The sequence below is a fragment of the Micropterus dolomieu genome, linkage group LG06 (genome assembly GCF_021292245.1).
Source record: "Micropterus dolomieu isolate WLL.071019.BEF.003 ecotype Adirondacks linkage group LG06, ASM2129224v1, whole genome shotgun sequence".
Lineage (NCBI taxonomy): Eukaryota > Metazoa > Chordata > Actinopteri > Centrarchiformes > Centrarchidae > Micropterus > Micropterus dolomieu.
The window spans coordinates 16,208,145-16,225,104 of record NC_060155.1 but is presented as its reverse complement, the minus strand read 5'-3'; the positions used below and the strand labels follow the sequence as shown (position 1 = coordinate 16,225,104).

General features: G+C 40.7%; 1 protein-coding gene across 1 annotated transcript in view; it reads right to left on the bottom strand.

The window, feature by feature from the left end:
* Positions 1-16,960, bottom strand: part of gpc1b (glypican 1b) — a 71,756-nt gene that overhangs the window by 22,232 nt on the left and 32,564 nt on the right. Inside the window, exon 2 of the mRNA XM_046052318.1 lies at positions 9,126-9,284. Within this exon, the coding sequence (XP_045908274.1) occupies positions 9,126-9,284 (159 nt within the window). The remainder of the gene's footprint in view (positions 1-9,125; positions 9,285-16,960) is intronic.

Sequence of the window (16,960 nt, the reverse complement as noted above, 5' to 3'; positions counted from 1 at the left end):
TAGACACTATTAAAAGGTCCCTTATATTAAACAAACCGACACATCACATAATGCATGTCATTTATCAACAGGCTCTCTGTGGAAGTCTTTCTTCCACTTTCTCTTTTTCTCTCTTGTGCCTTTCCTGGCTAACATTATGCACCCATGCATGTTTCTTTTTTTCTGTCCATCTGGTTCTCTTTTTCAGCTTTTTTCCCCGTTCTTGTTTCCTCACAAGCTCCATACCGTTCCTTACCCTCATCATTTTGTTCTCTTTTTCCCCTCTCCCTTCCACTGCTTGCCCCAGTACCATCCTTTCAAAAACTGCATTCCTGTATCTTTTTCTTTCACTGTCTAGCTTTCTCTCTGTTTAATTTTTTCCTTCCAAGGTGCCATCGCTCCAAGTGAGTAATGTGTTCGGCATAATTAGGCCAGTGTACTCTTGGTCCCCACCGACGTGGTTTGCATGCAGATAAAATGAGCCAATCAAGCATCACAATGGGAGCAGATGTCCTTGTCTCTCATGACATCATCAGAGGTGACCCTGAAACAGGAAATTAGAATGTGGGCGGCGGGAGGTGGGAGTGAATCAAATTGTTGCCTAATTGTAGAAATAATGCAATATAGATGTGGAATGTGTCACCAGTGTCCATTCCCAGTGAGCATGGATTTAGTGATTTGGAGTTAAGCAGGAAGGAACACTGGGCTAAATTTGGTTAAAAACAAGCAGTTGCTAGTTTGTTAGGTACACCTACTGTAGCTAAAGCTAATGCAGTAAAATACAACATCCTGCAAAAAGTCTTACCCTATAATTTTCACTGTTTTAGAAAGGTCATTTTGGAGGCTGGTTGGCAGTGCTGTTGAATTGTGTTGAGTTATACTGAGAGGTGTTTCTAATATTTTGCCCAACCCAACTACATATTGAAATAAAGTCATATATGTGAAGGAGATGATTAACTCGTGATTGAAGAACTTCCAGGAGACATGGATGTCTTATGCAGAAGAATTTATTGACAACCCGTTCCCACTCCCAAGTGATCACATATGGATGCATGGGCAAGACCCCTTGGCATCAGTTTGTAGTGTGTTTTATATAAATAATATAAAAGTCTTATTAAGGAGGTGTTTGGGGTGGACGTGTGGACCAGAAACCATTGATTGTTATTGGGTTATGTTAACTTACATAACGTAAGTCATGTTAGTCAAGTAGTTATTTTAACCCAAACCATGATGTTTTCCTAAACCTAACCAAGTACTTTTGGTTCGTAAACTTAATCAAATTTGGATGTTTCACAATGTTAACCATTAACTTTATTTTGAATGTCTAACCAGATGTTGCACATCTATTATGCAAACTTAACTAACTAAACAGAGATAAGTGAATTCCTGGCAGGGAGTATTTAACCCCTACTAGACTACTGAGATTCACTACATGTCTAAGTATGGTTATTTTTATTTAATTCTATTGGGTGTTGGATACTAAACAAAAAGCAATTCTTACCTAAGTTATCCTAAGTCATGTTGTATGTCACTTGAGGTCACATACAGACATACCATGCACTAGCTTCCTATGAGCTTGATCTCCTGGGAGATTGAGGCAGCTCAACCTAGTCAGGACAACTGCACTGACCAGTTATCCCAGGAGCAAGAGACCAGGAGAAACACTGTGTCAAATCATCTTTAGCCTGACAAAGGAAAATTCCTTCACAGTATGCTCAAATATTTCCAGTTTCAACCTAAAAATGCTCATCTTTTCACTTGCAAATTACCAAAGCATTTTTTATTGGGATTATGAGTACAGTGTTTTCTCTGTATCAGAACTCCTAATGAGCTGCCACATTATTCGCTGAAAAGAAATACAGAAGGCTGCTCCTTGCTATCGTCTGGTGGCGATACAGACTTGTACTTAGATCCAACTTTAGTGCCTGTTTCCTGAATCTGATAGGATACATTTGAGTGTGTTTGATGTCATTCTCCTGGATTGCTCCGTCTCAGTATATCTCTATGGGAGGAGATGGCATTACTTAACAGGCCAGCTGGGAGATGTTCAGAGCTCTACTTAAATGAATAAATAAGCGAGTCCTGCTTGGTCATCTAGAAATTAGTGTCCCCATAAGATAGCCAGCCAGTACTCTTCAAATCCGATTAAGCTCTATGACTACTGATCTGCCTTGAACTGAAATGGACTGGAACACACTGGCCAGTAAGTATTTGGCTGCTCATAAATACTGTGTTCCAGTACATGAATGTGTGTGTGGTATCTGTGTGTGTTGATGATTCAAGACCTGGGTTAAGATCAGAACAAAATCTGTTTCTTTGACCCATATTAATATTCATTGATATATTAAAAAAAACAACAGATAAATCATCTGATCTTTCATCAAACGTTCTTCAAATGTCTTGCTTTGCTTGACAAACAGTCCTAATCCTAAATACATTCAGTGTGCTGTCATATAAGACAAAGAAGCAGCAAATCCTCCCATTTAAGAAGCTGGAACCAGAGAATGTTTGACTTTTTTGTGCTTTTTTTGCTGCCACACCCATATACACAAATACAGTTTTTTTCAATTGCACTATAACCAGGCCTTTGAGATAAAACTTATAACCATAACCCCATTTTTCAAAAAGCACACCCATTTCCCTAAACTCTACACACAAATCCTTTCATTTCTCATTGCCTAACTAACTCTCATTGCCCACTAACATTCAATATTGTTCACTCAAGTCAGCGAACTCAATTAGCACACAGCTACCCAGGTGGAAACACAAACAGTCATAATTGATAACACACCTATCCGAACTTTCAATAGATAGATAAAAGGACCTGAGTCAGTTCAATCAGTTTTGGAACAATGAATCCAGAGAGATGTGAAGCAGGGGCGGACTAGCCATTGTGGCGTTCTGGAGTAATCCCAAACGGCCGGTCCATTTCAGGCCGAACCGACCAGGGGTCAGGAGTTTTTATTTTTCAGTTTTACTTTATGTCTGCTGCAGCGAACGCTGTCTGTGTGTCTGACTGGGCCAAACCAATGCTTTCAATATGGAGGGGGTGTACGAATGGCTCCTCCCAACTTGGTGGGAGCTGGGTTGTGTGATAGGCTCAACCGAGATGGCAAATGTGGAGAAGAGAGTGAAAGGGAGAAAAGGAATGTGTGATGCCGAAAAAATAAGAATTAAGAAAAAAAATGTTGGCATAAGGGGCAGCTAAAAGTGCCAAATTAACCGAGGAATCTCTTTATGTATATTAGCTGTAGAGGTAATGCACAGGGACAGGGTGATGATGATCCCAGTCATGTTGATGAGGAGGGGGAGAAGGGACAGGATGAGCAGCAGGAGGAGAAGGAGGAGGGCAGGGAAGAGAAGCAGCAGGAGGAGAAGGTAAATGGAACCAGACAAAACAGTGAAAGGTACAGGGGCAGTGTGTTTTTAGAATTAGAGAATGGATTATTTTAAATCATATTTATTACTGATTTTCTTCACGTGCATATGTAACAGTACAATCAGTAAAAGCAGAGGGTCCAGCACAGGCGAAGCTGAGCCAGGGAGAGGCCTACTCAGAAATTAAGATGAGGGATTTGATTTTTATGCACACACATACACACTACTGTATTTTATGGGACTGCATTGTAGTTTTTGAGTATATTTAAGTACACTCTGACTGTTTCAGGCTTGCCTGACCTGGTCTTGTTCAGTGCAGGGCTGCCTTGCTTATACAAACTGAAGAGGCAGGTGTCATCCTGAAGTTTCTTGAAGGTCTTCAGCATAATCTGATTCAATAGTATACAACAAAAACACTAATACGTATTAAAATAATTGCAAAAAATATAATGTCTGCCCCCAAAAGGGCGCTCCCATAAAAGGCCTCTCCGTCTCAAAGTCCTGGGCTGAATTTCAGTCCCAGTACATCCCTGATGTGAAGGAAGAGGTAGAGGGCACCAGTGAGGAGGAGGAGGAGGAGCAGTAGGGAGAGGAGGAAGAAGTGATGGAAGAGGAACAATAGGAGTTGGAGAAGGAGTAGGAAGAGGTAGAAGAGGAGGAGTTGAAGGAGGAGTAGGGAGAGGAGGAAGAGAAAGAGGTGTGGCTAGGTGGAGGACGAGAATCTCTGGCCTGTCCCAGACCAAAGACAGGATGCTGGGGCAGAATGATTTGTTGTTTGGTGTGTTGTACTGGATACTTCACTGAGGAATAAAAATGTGCAAATGTTTACATTTGTTTTGTCTTTTTTTGTGTTCATCATGTGAAAAGGTTTTTGAGGGGGAGAATCACGAGTAACATTACTTATAATAAGTTTCTCTAGTATTGTTTTGAGTTTCTTTTAATTATTGTGTAAGACTTTGTTGTAGTGTGTGTGTGTCATGTCTGAGGGCAAAGTTTGGCTTTTCAGCAAGATTGAATGGTTTTGAGAGTAGAGCTCCATTTTAACCTGAAAATAGGATGTTTGGGTGAGAAGTTCTGGATTTGTGTTTAGAGTTTCGAGAACAAAGATGCATAATTTCAGGAATTGTGTTTAAGCAATGGAAAATATTTGTAAAAGGTCAGGCACAGTTAAAATTTGGGTAACACTTTCTATGAAGGTCATCGCTATAGTGACTTATGCATATATTTATAACACGATATAATGCGTCCATAAGACATTATAACAATTGTTATAATCACTTACAAACATACATTAGGCGCTATAGCAAAGTTCATAATGTATTATGACCTTTTGATTTAATGTTTTATAACTAATAGTAATACCAGTTTATATCAATGTGCGGCGAGAATCTCTGACCATGTTCCATAACACATTATAACCACCGACTCTGCCTCGTTATAAATACACTTTAGTCACCATTTACAATTAGTGATATAAAATGGAATAATAGCTTATAGTAATGTTTAAAGTTATATAGCATGTCTTTGTTTGCTTTAAGTGTTAAAATATCTATCTCTGTATAATATATTACAGGTGGACATAATACCATATGAACTAATTATAAGAATTATAAGAAGAGGCAGAGTCGGTGGTTATAATGTGTTATGGAACATGGTCGGAGATTCTTGCCGCACATTGATATAAACTGGTATTACTATATACCCGTTATAAAACATTAAATCAAAAGTTCATAATACATTATGAACTTTGCTATAGCGCCTAATGCATGTTTGTAAGTGATTATAACAATTGTTATAATGTCTTATGGACGCATTATATCGTGTTATTAATATATGCATAAGTCATTAAAGCAATGACCTTCATATAAAGTGTTACCAAAATTTGTTTTAAATTGTTTCTTAACATTAAAGGACTAAGACAATCAAATAGAAGAATGGCTGATGGTTCCATCATTTTTGACCAGATTAAGCACTGTTACAATTTGATCTTTTTTTCCAATCAAGGACACATGCTTTTGCATAAAGCTATATGTGACAGCAGTACAAGTGAACACATACACACACACACACACACATGCACAGTAAATCCAGATGCCAGTGATGGCAACATTAGACCAAACACCACCTGCCAAGTTTAAGGTTGCCTTCTGTCTAACACACCTGGTTGCCATTTAACACCCTGCTCCCTTAGTGCCATCACTCTCTGTGTCCTCTCTGACCTTTTCCTTCTCACTTTCACATATAACCCCATCTCTCTTTCCTTCTCATAGTCTTTCTGGCTACCACTCTCCAATTCCACCTGTTTATCTCTTACCCTCGTCCTTGTCCCTTTTTCTCTTTCATTTTTCCATCTGTCTCATTTTCACTCTCCTTTGTCCTCTCCTTCACCCCCTTTTTCCTCCTCAGCGTTATATCCTGCATCTTTGTTTAACTATTTATTATTGCGTTTTTACCTCTCTACACAGTATGAAGGAGAGTGAATTGGACGTGTGTAACCACATACACACATATACATGACTGTATACAAAAAACATTTTTGCGCACTCACACAGTGACACACACTAAATTACAAACTTACAAACACATGCATATAAACACATCTGCATGCTCACATATACAGTGTACACACTTGCAGGACTAGAGCCAGCTGTATGTGAGCACGCTGGTCCTCTAATCTGTGGCTTGGTTGGGGCTTCTTCCAAAGGCCCTGGACCTAAAAAGGCCTTGCCTGCCTGGGCTGGAACAGTAACACCCTACACTTAGCCACATGGCGCTAGCTAGCCCACACCCTGCTAAACACAGCCAGATGTGCAGGGACTGGCAGCATGGTACAATGTCACCGTACTCTCCTGTAGCCATATGAAAAAAAACTATCTGGATATGGTTAGTATTCAGCTAATCCTCACCTATTTAACCATATCAACATTACAGATTTTTTTTTATATCTAACACTATAAATAACCAAGATCCAACCACCAATACACTCCTGAAATGATAAAGGCGTAAGATGTTTCCCAAAGCCTCCCAAAGTAATTCATCTTACTTTGCAATTTCAACAGCTAAGGGTAACAACAGGATGTCTTTAGTAAGAATGGCTGGATCCTGCCAAATCGCACTGATCATGTGGCAGCAAATGTAACGTATTATGGTCCATTTAACCCCAGTCTATCATTCACCTCTCGTCTTCAGAGGAAGCAGTCAACAACAGATGGTTTTTAGACCTCAAGGTCCCAATACATATACACTTCTCTCCTCCCTCTGTCAGCTTCGCCATCCACATCTGATGCTCACTGGGGTGACATAAGGTAACATGAGAAAAAACATGAAGTTGAACAGTTGGAGAGGAGAGGAGAGGAGAGGAGAGGATGTACAGGTGTAGACAGATTTGAGGTCAACAAAAAATAACAGCCTGATTAATTTTCTGTTTCAAAGCAAAACAGCAGCTACATTTCTAAGTGCAACACATCTGGCAAGAATACAGGAACAAAAACAAGCTCCAAATGACTTCATTCTGAAGCAACATAAGTTACCAAGTTCATGACGTGTGTATTTATCTACAAGTTTTTTGATCCGCATCATTAGAATGTTTAGATGTCGGAGCTGAGTGCTGCTTGAATGTGTGTGTCTGTAGTCCGTGTTGTTTACTAGCATGCTGTGCTAAATGAGGTGTTTTACCGAAAAGTTCAAGAACTGTAGCATGACATAAATTAACCTGGAGAGGATTTGTGTCCTGGAAAGGTTTTGTATGTGCGTATGTTTGTACTTGACAGGTTGACTGTATCCCTTTGGCACAGGAACAACCTCCTAAGTAAAAAGGAGGGACCATGAGAAAGAAAGACAGAGTGATAGAAGAGGGGTAAAGAAATGTCACTCAGCCACTAATCACTGTGATCTGAAAAGGTCAGACTAACTAGCCAAGCTCAGAGCCCCAGCTGACAGATCCATTGTCACCAACTGGCCGAGGGGAACGAGTGGAGCACAGAGACACCCTTCTATTAACTGGAGCAGGTCATTAGACACAAATAATTGCCTTGGTGCGCCAATGTTCTAAGACTGAAAATCTCTCACACTCAGAGCAGTGCAATTAAGTCCTGATTTTATTTCATATTATCAAGAACTTACAAACAATATTTTGCTATGGTGCATAGTCCATTTAGTGATTCAGACTCTTGCGCTAGTGTTATTGCTAGACAAAGAGACGGCATGCGACAAAGATACCTGTCATGGGACCTTGTACATGGTTAGCATCTTAAACCCCTATGTTTCAGGATGACCTTGAATCTAGTTATTTTATTGTTTTTATTTCTATGGATCTGACTTAGCAGACCTGGCAAAAAAATAAAAAAATAAAACATCTTGGCATTCTTACAACATCACTGCAAAGCATTAACAACCTCCTCTGTTGTCAGTCAATGCTCAGCATCAGAGTACAGACTGTATCATAAAAGGGCTTTAACTAATCTCTTACACGTATCGTTAGTATGTGCGTGTGTGTCTGCATTTTTGTGTAGGCTGTGTATGCCCAGAGTGAAAATGTGAAATGAAAAACACCACAACTGGTAAGAAATTAACACAAAAGCACCTATAACTGGATCCTTGTGTATCATTTCAAAATAACAAATATGATGTGCTTATTACTGTTGAAGAACAATACGCACCGAAATGCAAACACATAAAAACATTTATTTACACTGAACACAATTATAAACGCAACACTTGTGTTTTTGCCTCCATTCATCATGAGCTGAACTAAAAGATCTAAGACTTTCTCTATGTACACAAAAGGCCTATTTCTCTCAAATATTTTTCACTTCTCCTTTGCCGAGATAATCCATCCACCTCACAGGAGTGGCATATCAAAATTCTGATCAGACAGGATGGGTATTGCACAGGTGTTCCTTAGGCTGGCCACAATAAAGGCCGCTTGAAAATGTGAACAAAGCCACAGATCAGATGTTGCAAGTTTTGAGGGAGCGTGCAATTGGCATGCTGACTGCAGGAATGTTCACCAGAGCTGTAGCCCATGAATTGAAAGTTCATTTCTCTACCATAAGCCATCTCCAAAGGCATTTCAGAGAATTTGGCAGTACACCCAACTGGCCTCACAACAACAGACCACGTGTAACCACACCAGCCCAGGACCTCCACATCCAGCATCTCCCAGATCGTCTGAGACCAGCCCCTAAGACAGCTGCTGCAACAATCGGTTTGCATAACCAAAGAACTTCTGCACAGACTCTCAGGAACCATCTCAGGGAAGCTCATCTGCATGCTCGTCGTCCTCATCAGGGTCTTGACCTGACTGCAACTTCGCACAGCCATTGAAGAGGAGTGGACCAACATTCCACAGGCCACAATCAACAACCTTATTAACTCTATGCAAAGAAGTTGTGTTACACTGCATGAGGCAAATGGTGGTCACACCAGACACTGACTTGTTTCCAGACCCCCCCCCCCCCAGGTCCCACCAAGTACAGTGAAAGTGCACATTTTCAAGTGGCCTTTTATTGTGGCCAGCCTAAGGCACACTTGTGCAATACCCATGCTGTCTGATCAGAATCTTTATATGCCACACCTGTGAGGTGGATGGATCTCGGCAAAGGAGAAGAGCTCACTAACACAGATTTAGATTTTGTGAACAAGAATTAAGAGAAATAGGCCTTTTGTGTACATAGAGAAAGACTAAACTATTTTATTCAGTGTATGTTTTTTTCTCTTATCTGATTCTCTATATCGGTCATATACTTATTGCGAATTCACAAACTCACCATCGAAAGCCTTGTACTGTCCAGTGAGTGAGGTCTGTAAAGATCGGCCAGAGTCTTTCAGTACTCCCTCCATCTCCCTGCGGCTCAGCATGGCCAGGTTGTCCTCCATGTCACTTGTACAGCAGGTGTAACCCTGGGGACAGATGCGCAGGTGCTCCCCTAGCAGGCGGACAGGTGGAGACAGAGGTGGAGAAAGGATGGGGAGGTAGTGGAGGATTAGAAGAGGAAAAGAGAACAAATAGGGGAGAAGGAGAAGAAGAGGGGATAAAGAGAAGCAGGAAAGAAAAGGGATGACAAACATGGCATTAGCATTAACAGGTTCCATAAATTCTGTGAGAGCTCAACAAAACTTAGTTTAATACTTCCTATGATGCTGCTGTATAAAATACTCAGCAGCGAACATGACAGGATGAATTAGCTGCAGTGACTGTTTTTACAACCTCAGACCCGGCTTGTTGGCCGTCGTGGAGGCACGGCTGCATGTGTTCGCCTGCCTGATTACCTGGCAAGATGTGGAGAACTCTGTGGAAATGGGAGCAGTGGAGCAGGAGTACCGCATCAGCTCCCATACAATTTTAATGAACACTACTGACTCGCATGGGGGTGTATGCATTTACAAACATGCGCGTACCAGACACACACACACACACACACACACAGATACATAAACTCAGAAAACCAGGGAAGTAGAAAGGATCTGTAAGCTCAGGCTTTGTGTGTGAGTAAACACACACACACACACAACCAAATAAATACCATATATAACTTCAGCAAGGGCTGTCAAAGTTGGTTAAAACTGTAGTCAAGCTGCAGCTGAAATAAACAAAAATAGTGTAAGACAGAAATAACATCATCCACATCAATGCAACCAAGCCTAAGGTGAACAAAATTCATGTGGGTAATGTTCATTAGCAGGTGAAGAGAGCAGATCATGTATAATGCACTTTGACTTGCAATGAAAAATTTTACTTCTGAAGATTCATCTCCACTATTACTATTTCTGCACACACACACACACACACTGAAATATATATAAATATAAATATAAATCCACAGTGAAACACACAATAATCAAAAGGAAGCACTGTACTACGTGGAATAGAGCACACCAAATCACATTGAGACATTTCTGGTATGAAGAGGAAAGAATTACGGTTTTAGATTATTCTGTCAGACCTTTAAAGGCAAAAAGGAGAATAGAACTCTTATTTCTTGTCAAACATAAAAACATTTATTCAAGCTTCTGATGCACCCACATACTGTAGACAAATGCACTGAGACAAACATCAAAAATGACATAGCTATTATACAGATAGGATGGAACTCCTTTTGAGCTCAGAGCTAAAAGATGTGACCGCTATGCTGCCTGAGGAAGAGCACAATGTGTGCATTTGTTTACATGGGTAAATAAGTTTTAACACATATTGTCCATCACACTCACATTTCTTAAAATATAGAGGGTTGATGTCCTTTACGCCTGTTTTCTATTATTAAAAAAACCCAATTACCATAGTGTGTGATCTTTGGTGTCAAAAGATACATCCACACCACAGAGAATTGGACAAATGTTGGCAAAAGGATGAACCTATTAACAAAGGTTAAAATAATGTGATAGCAATAACAGTAATTGTTATTGACCATTCCAGAGTCTGCATTAAAGAAGCCAGCATCTCCAAATTTTATTTGATATTAGTGTGCAACTGGTTGCACTTTGTGTTATGCAGTGTTTTTAGACAGAGTGCAGGTTGTAGCATTTCCATTCTGATTGTATTACTCCCTCTGTGGAAGAGGCACCTAACTGAATCTCACTGAGTCTTTCCCACCCAAAGGCCCTGCAGCAACAAGCGGTCTAACTGCCTCTGTGTAATTCCCACTTCATCAGACATTCCTTTCCATTTCTTCTCTTCCCTGCATGAGGGTCCTCTGAAATCATCTTGCATTACTACACACAGACATACAGAATGACACACAGACAAGAATATCCATACCCTTAATCTCTGTGAAGAAATATCTGCATATGAATACAGAATCTGTAGGCAAGGAAGGAGACTTTGCTATTGGAAGTATTCCACCCACTGGCTTTGGTTGCATGTAGGTAAACAGTATGTGTGGAAAGCAAAAGAAGGGAAGCCAAAATGGCCGAAATGCAATCTCAGACCCCATCGGCTATTGTCTGACAATGATTTAGCTTTTTATCAATCTCGGAATCCTAGAGATTAGCTTTGTATTATCTTTTTATTATTTTATCTGCCTTCAAATCATTGTCAGACAATAGCTGATTTATCCAGATATCCACTGGATAAGGGAAGCCCTGAAACATTGACTGTTGACCCTAGTGGCTAAATCGTCATCAGACAATAGCCGATGGGTTCTGCGATTGACAGACCTTAAACATAACATTGATTATGATTCTTTGCTGCTGTAAAGCAAAGTTCTGCTTCTCAAGGTCACAGCAATGTTAAATCTTAGGCACAGACTCAAGATTCATGTGATAGTTTCTTGGTCATTGCCATGTATTTTAAGCACATGAACGGCACAAATATATTAATAATACATGAGAAACTTATTTTGCTGCAATATTGTAAACCTTTCAGGTTTTATCTTACACGTCTTTGTCCAATAATAAGTCGAAGCCTCAATCTAATATTCAAAGCTTTGCAGCTTACACATTCAGTACATCTTGAAATGTTTAATTACTGTAATATATCATTAGTTCACTGAGCTTTACATAGCCTACACAAAGGCATACACATGCAGTAAATACACATAAGTATGAGATTAATGATTTAATGTCCCTCATGGTGTCATTAGCATGCACCTAGCAGAGTTTCAGCTGAGGGAAAGTCTATAGGTGCACAGTGCTTCCATCGATAAGATTGATTCTGCCATCCTTTTAATCGTTAAGGCTAGTGATTTCTGTGTGCACTGGCTCAACAATTACATGGAGGCATTTCACCTTTATTTACCGTAGTTGTAGCCTGAGTTAATCACTTTGTTCCCCCCATCCAGTCCACAACCTCAGCTGTATAAAACAGTCAATGTGTGTATGACAAGAACCCATGCACTTTACTGATTATGTGTCAACCAAGTTTCTGTAACTGTGCTTTAAGCACCTCATGAAGGCCAACTGTAAAGTGGAGCAATTAAAGGCAATTTTCCTCTTTGAACATGAAAGTGGAGGACGGGCTGCCCAGATCAGAGGATAAGGTGACATAGAGTCTCTCTCAGCGCCCTCTCCCTGGTCATGGTGTGACTCACATCCACACACCAAGGGAGAGAGTTTGGACTTGGAGAAGGGCACTTGTATGCAAGTCTGTATGATTTGTGTGCATCGAGAGAGGAAAAATGAATTGAATGAGAAAGTGAAGACAAGAGTACAAAGAAATTAAGAAGAAATGAGGGAGGATAGAATGAGTGAGAGCTTGATGGAGGAATAGCATACAGCACTATCAGGGGTCAGCAGCAATCTGTCAGCCCTTGGGATGGCCATTTAAATGCCTGGACTGGTTTTAGTGTGCATGTGTGTTATGGGCCTGTGGCCATTTCTTTCCGTGCAATCTGATTGTTGCCTGCCATTTGAAGGACATCTGTGCAAAGAACAGGAATACACACTTAGAGGAACAATAGTACACACACACACTCTCTCACACACGCACACACACACACACACACACACACACACACACACGGATAGTAGGTGTGAGGCTTCCAGATGCAGCCAGCCAGAAACTGCCTCTTTAGAGGGATTATTTTTTAGTTTTACAGTCACAACATCTGCAGAGTGACACCCCCCCCCCCCCCATACACACACACACACACAGGCGTTCTCCAGTTTACTGAGTCAAATTGAAGAGACCTCTTTGTTTGTAACATTAGCTGACTGTTAGGTTAGCCAACTGGAAATGTAATGCTTTGTCACAGGTGACATTTCCTGCTGTGTGGCAGATGTGTGTCCAGGACTGTGCATGTGTTTGTGTGTGTGTGCATGTGTTTGTGTGTGTGTGTGTGTGTGTGTGTGTGTGTGTGTGTGTGTGTACATCTGTGTGTGTCTACTTGGGTGAGAGCGACAGTAGGCCACTCTCAATCAAAGTGTAGAGGAAATGTATCCTTAACAACCAGACATGGCTCTCCTGCTTTTACACTTACACTCTTTCATTCTCTCCCTCTCTCTAGCTCTCTCTCTCACACACTCACAGGTGCACACAGACACACACACTTTCAGTCTTGTAGCCAGAGGATACTAGAGTTATCAGCAGAGGAGGACAGCTCAATCTGGAATCAATCTGAAGAGCTGTGTTAGTAGGAAGCTTCAACAGTAGCATCCAAATAAGGCCCACAACAGAAAGGGCAGCTAATGCTTGAGATGCCCAATTCTCTGTGCTTAAAATACAAGACACATCCCATTTTCTGTACTTAGAGATAGCTAAAAAAACACATTTTCATTGCATACCACACAACCACTCCTCATACATCAGAGATTTAATCTTGCATAAACTGATTTCCAACCTCCCCCCTCCATTTCCTGTCTGTATTGTTCCCGAATTGCTCCTGCAGTCTGAAACAACTTAAAGGAATGCATGATAAACTTGAAAAATGTGGTCATATTATTAACACTGTTCATGTCCCACAAGAACAGACGAATTACAGAGTAGCTGGTACACAGAGACAAAACAAAACCACACATGAATAAGACCTGCTCAAAATTAAATAATCTATTCAAATATATTTAAATTGTCAGAGTAGATGTTCTGCATTAATCAGCCACCTTCTGTGAGGCCAATCAGCACAGAGGTAGCAAGCCAATTATCTGGCCTCTCCTAAAAATTACACACATGCATAAACCAACCACAAACCCAAACATTAATCTATGCATAAGAACAAAATTAGGGAAACTAACTATTTGCTTTAACCCCATAAGAGTCCTACATCACTTCTTGTTCTTTCCTTTTGACAGACACGGCTGCTAAATCTCCTAACAATTCCCTAACCATTAGCTTATCGCTGTTCACCAGGGAGGAAGGCTCCTATTAAACAGCAATCTGGGAAGGCAGAATAAGGTCGCGAACACTGTGATAAAGCATGGGAGAGCATGACAGTCAGAGTCTTTTAGAGATGGTGGGAAACACAGAGAGGAGGGGGGTAACAGGAAATTAAGTGTCTCCGTCATTCGTCTGGGAGTCTGTGAACAAAACAGGAGAAGTCAAAATGCTGACCTTACTGTATCACTATTTATTGTATGTTTGTTTGTTTCAGGTCCACGGTTACTAAAAATATAGTATAAAAAATAAACACTGGTGTCACACAACATAATGGCAAAGCCATTGCAGCGGTTTATTTCACGTCTGTGGCAGGTTTTGATGTTACATTCTTCAGTTCAGAATATGTTAACCTGTGCAGGTGTTATGCTGACTGAGATATGCAATTTTGAGCTGGGCAATTCAGACTTTAGCTTTCAGTGTATTCATGGAGGATTTTGCCCCCATTTATTTCCCCAAACCTTGGTTTCTTTGTCCTTCATGTTGCTGTGGTGGAAAATTAGGCCTTGGAATTGTCCTTATTCCATTCCGCTTTTTTTTGCCTTTACACCATGTATTTAATTCATTTTTATGATGAGTAGTATTACCACAGTGGCACAGTAGTTAACACTATTGCCTCACAGGAAAAAAAATGTGTTAATGGCTTCCTCCCACCTTTTCAAACGCTGTCCATACCGCTCAGATAGACTGGAGATTCAGAAAATTCCCATAAGTGTAAAAGCTTAATATCGGGCCCTTGATCAGCCAAAGCGCAGCGAGCTGTTAAAATGAAAATTCAAATAATTTCTTGGCACCTTTCATGTGCCCTATTAGCACCTTCTGATTTGATATTTATATTGTTCAAACCTAATTTTAGTTGCAGTGGTGTCACTATAGTAATCTTCATATCTTCGTTACATTCTGTTTGTTATTAACATCTATTAATATTCTTATTTATTGTTTGTATGTCACTAAACTGGTGTATCATAAAACTAAGGAGGCCACACCCGGGTTTATTGTTGGAGCAAGATTATTGCGGATGTATAAATCTCATTTGACAAAATGGCATGACTGGCGACCACACTGATATGCTGACACATAACTGATGGCTTCTGGTAATGATTGCCATTGCATAACTGACACTGTGTGAGTGTGTGTTTGCACGTGTGCTGTGGGATCTGAGAGATTAGCGGCCTAATCCAGTCATTGGTGAGAGTGTGTGCATGTGTGTCCACCGCTATGTGGGTTATTGCCAGGTCCAAGGAAATCACCCACGGAACACCTGGAATCACCACACATGTGCACACACACACTTGAGCAGTGGATTAGGGTTAAACTGATGAAAACTACCAGGACTATTTTTAAAGACAGGTTTACATGTCTGATCTACCAACTTTGCACACTGACATTTCACATACCAACCAGGCAAATACTTAACTCAGACAACGCTATGGTTTCTAACAGCTACCACCCTGCATTCCTGTTTGCTGTCATTCCGTCTGTCCACTGTACTTTCACACACATGTACACGCACGCACACACACACACACACACACACACACACACACACACACACACACACACACACACACACACACACACACCTAGACCCTACACATTCACCAGTCTGGTAATATGAGCCATGCAGAAAGTAACATAAATAGCACCCTCAAGCCAGACAAGGTGGCGGCCACACAACACATTAATAACACATTACTACTGAGGCTGGGTGATCTCTATGCTGCTTTCTTAAAGCCCACACTGGCTATCTGCACTGCAGGTAGCCAGATCAGATCAGAGCTATTTATTTACACTGCTGTTAAAACGTTTGGAATCACCTGCCATAAAAGCTTGATTCAGTACAGTCAGATGGCTGAGAGGAATATTCTATACTTTTTAATGGTGCAACAACAGAAACCACCATTCATTGGTAAAAGAAATTGCAAGCTTGGCATCAAAATCTGTGCAGAGCAAAATATGTAACAGGTTCCTGTTTTAATAACAGTCATTTTTATGGGCAGGGAAAACTCGGGCCAGCTACTCAATTTGACTACAGGAGAGAGGAAAGGCGAAAGGACTAACGTGATAATGTAATGATGTGGGCCGTGGGGAGTAGATTACTTGGTTAGAGTTAAATAGCTCTGGCTGTGATTAACTCAAACAGTGGACAGTCTATCTTGACAAATGGGCCAAAGAGAAATTGAGTGGAATAAGGAAGCAGAGGATAGCAAAGGACAGGACTGGATTAGATGGGATGGGATTGGACCAGATAAGACTGGATACAAGACCTTGCTCTTACATATTATTTTTATGACCAGCTACAAGTGCAAAAGAAAGCACATATCCTGCTGGCTGTTTTTCTTCTGTGTTCTGTTCTGTGCGCCATATCAGTGTGCTCATGCTGATGCACCATCCTGCAAAAGTTCACTGTTTTCAGTTGCCCTATCCCAAAAGATAACACACTCACACACCGTATTTTTAAAAAAATGCTATAACAGTCATGCAGCTATTTAATAAGTCATGTTTAGAAGATGTGAACTGAAAACAAGCCTTATGACATGGCTTTCAAAGTAAAACAGCTTGTGTGTGAGGCTGTGGGACCTTAAAGTGGATAAAATCATTATGGATTGCGTCCCTGTTTCTCTCATAGTTTATACCATCTCCCATAGCAACAGATGTGAACCAGATGCTGGAACATCACACTAGAGATGGAACATGGATAGTGTCATTGTTTACAGATCAAAATGGATTAGGGATGGCAATTTCTGAGAGAGAGAGAGAGAGAGAGAGAGAGAGAGAGAGAGAGAGAGAGAGAGAGAG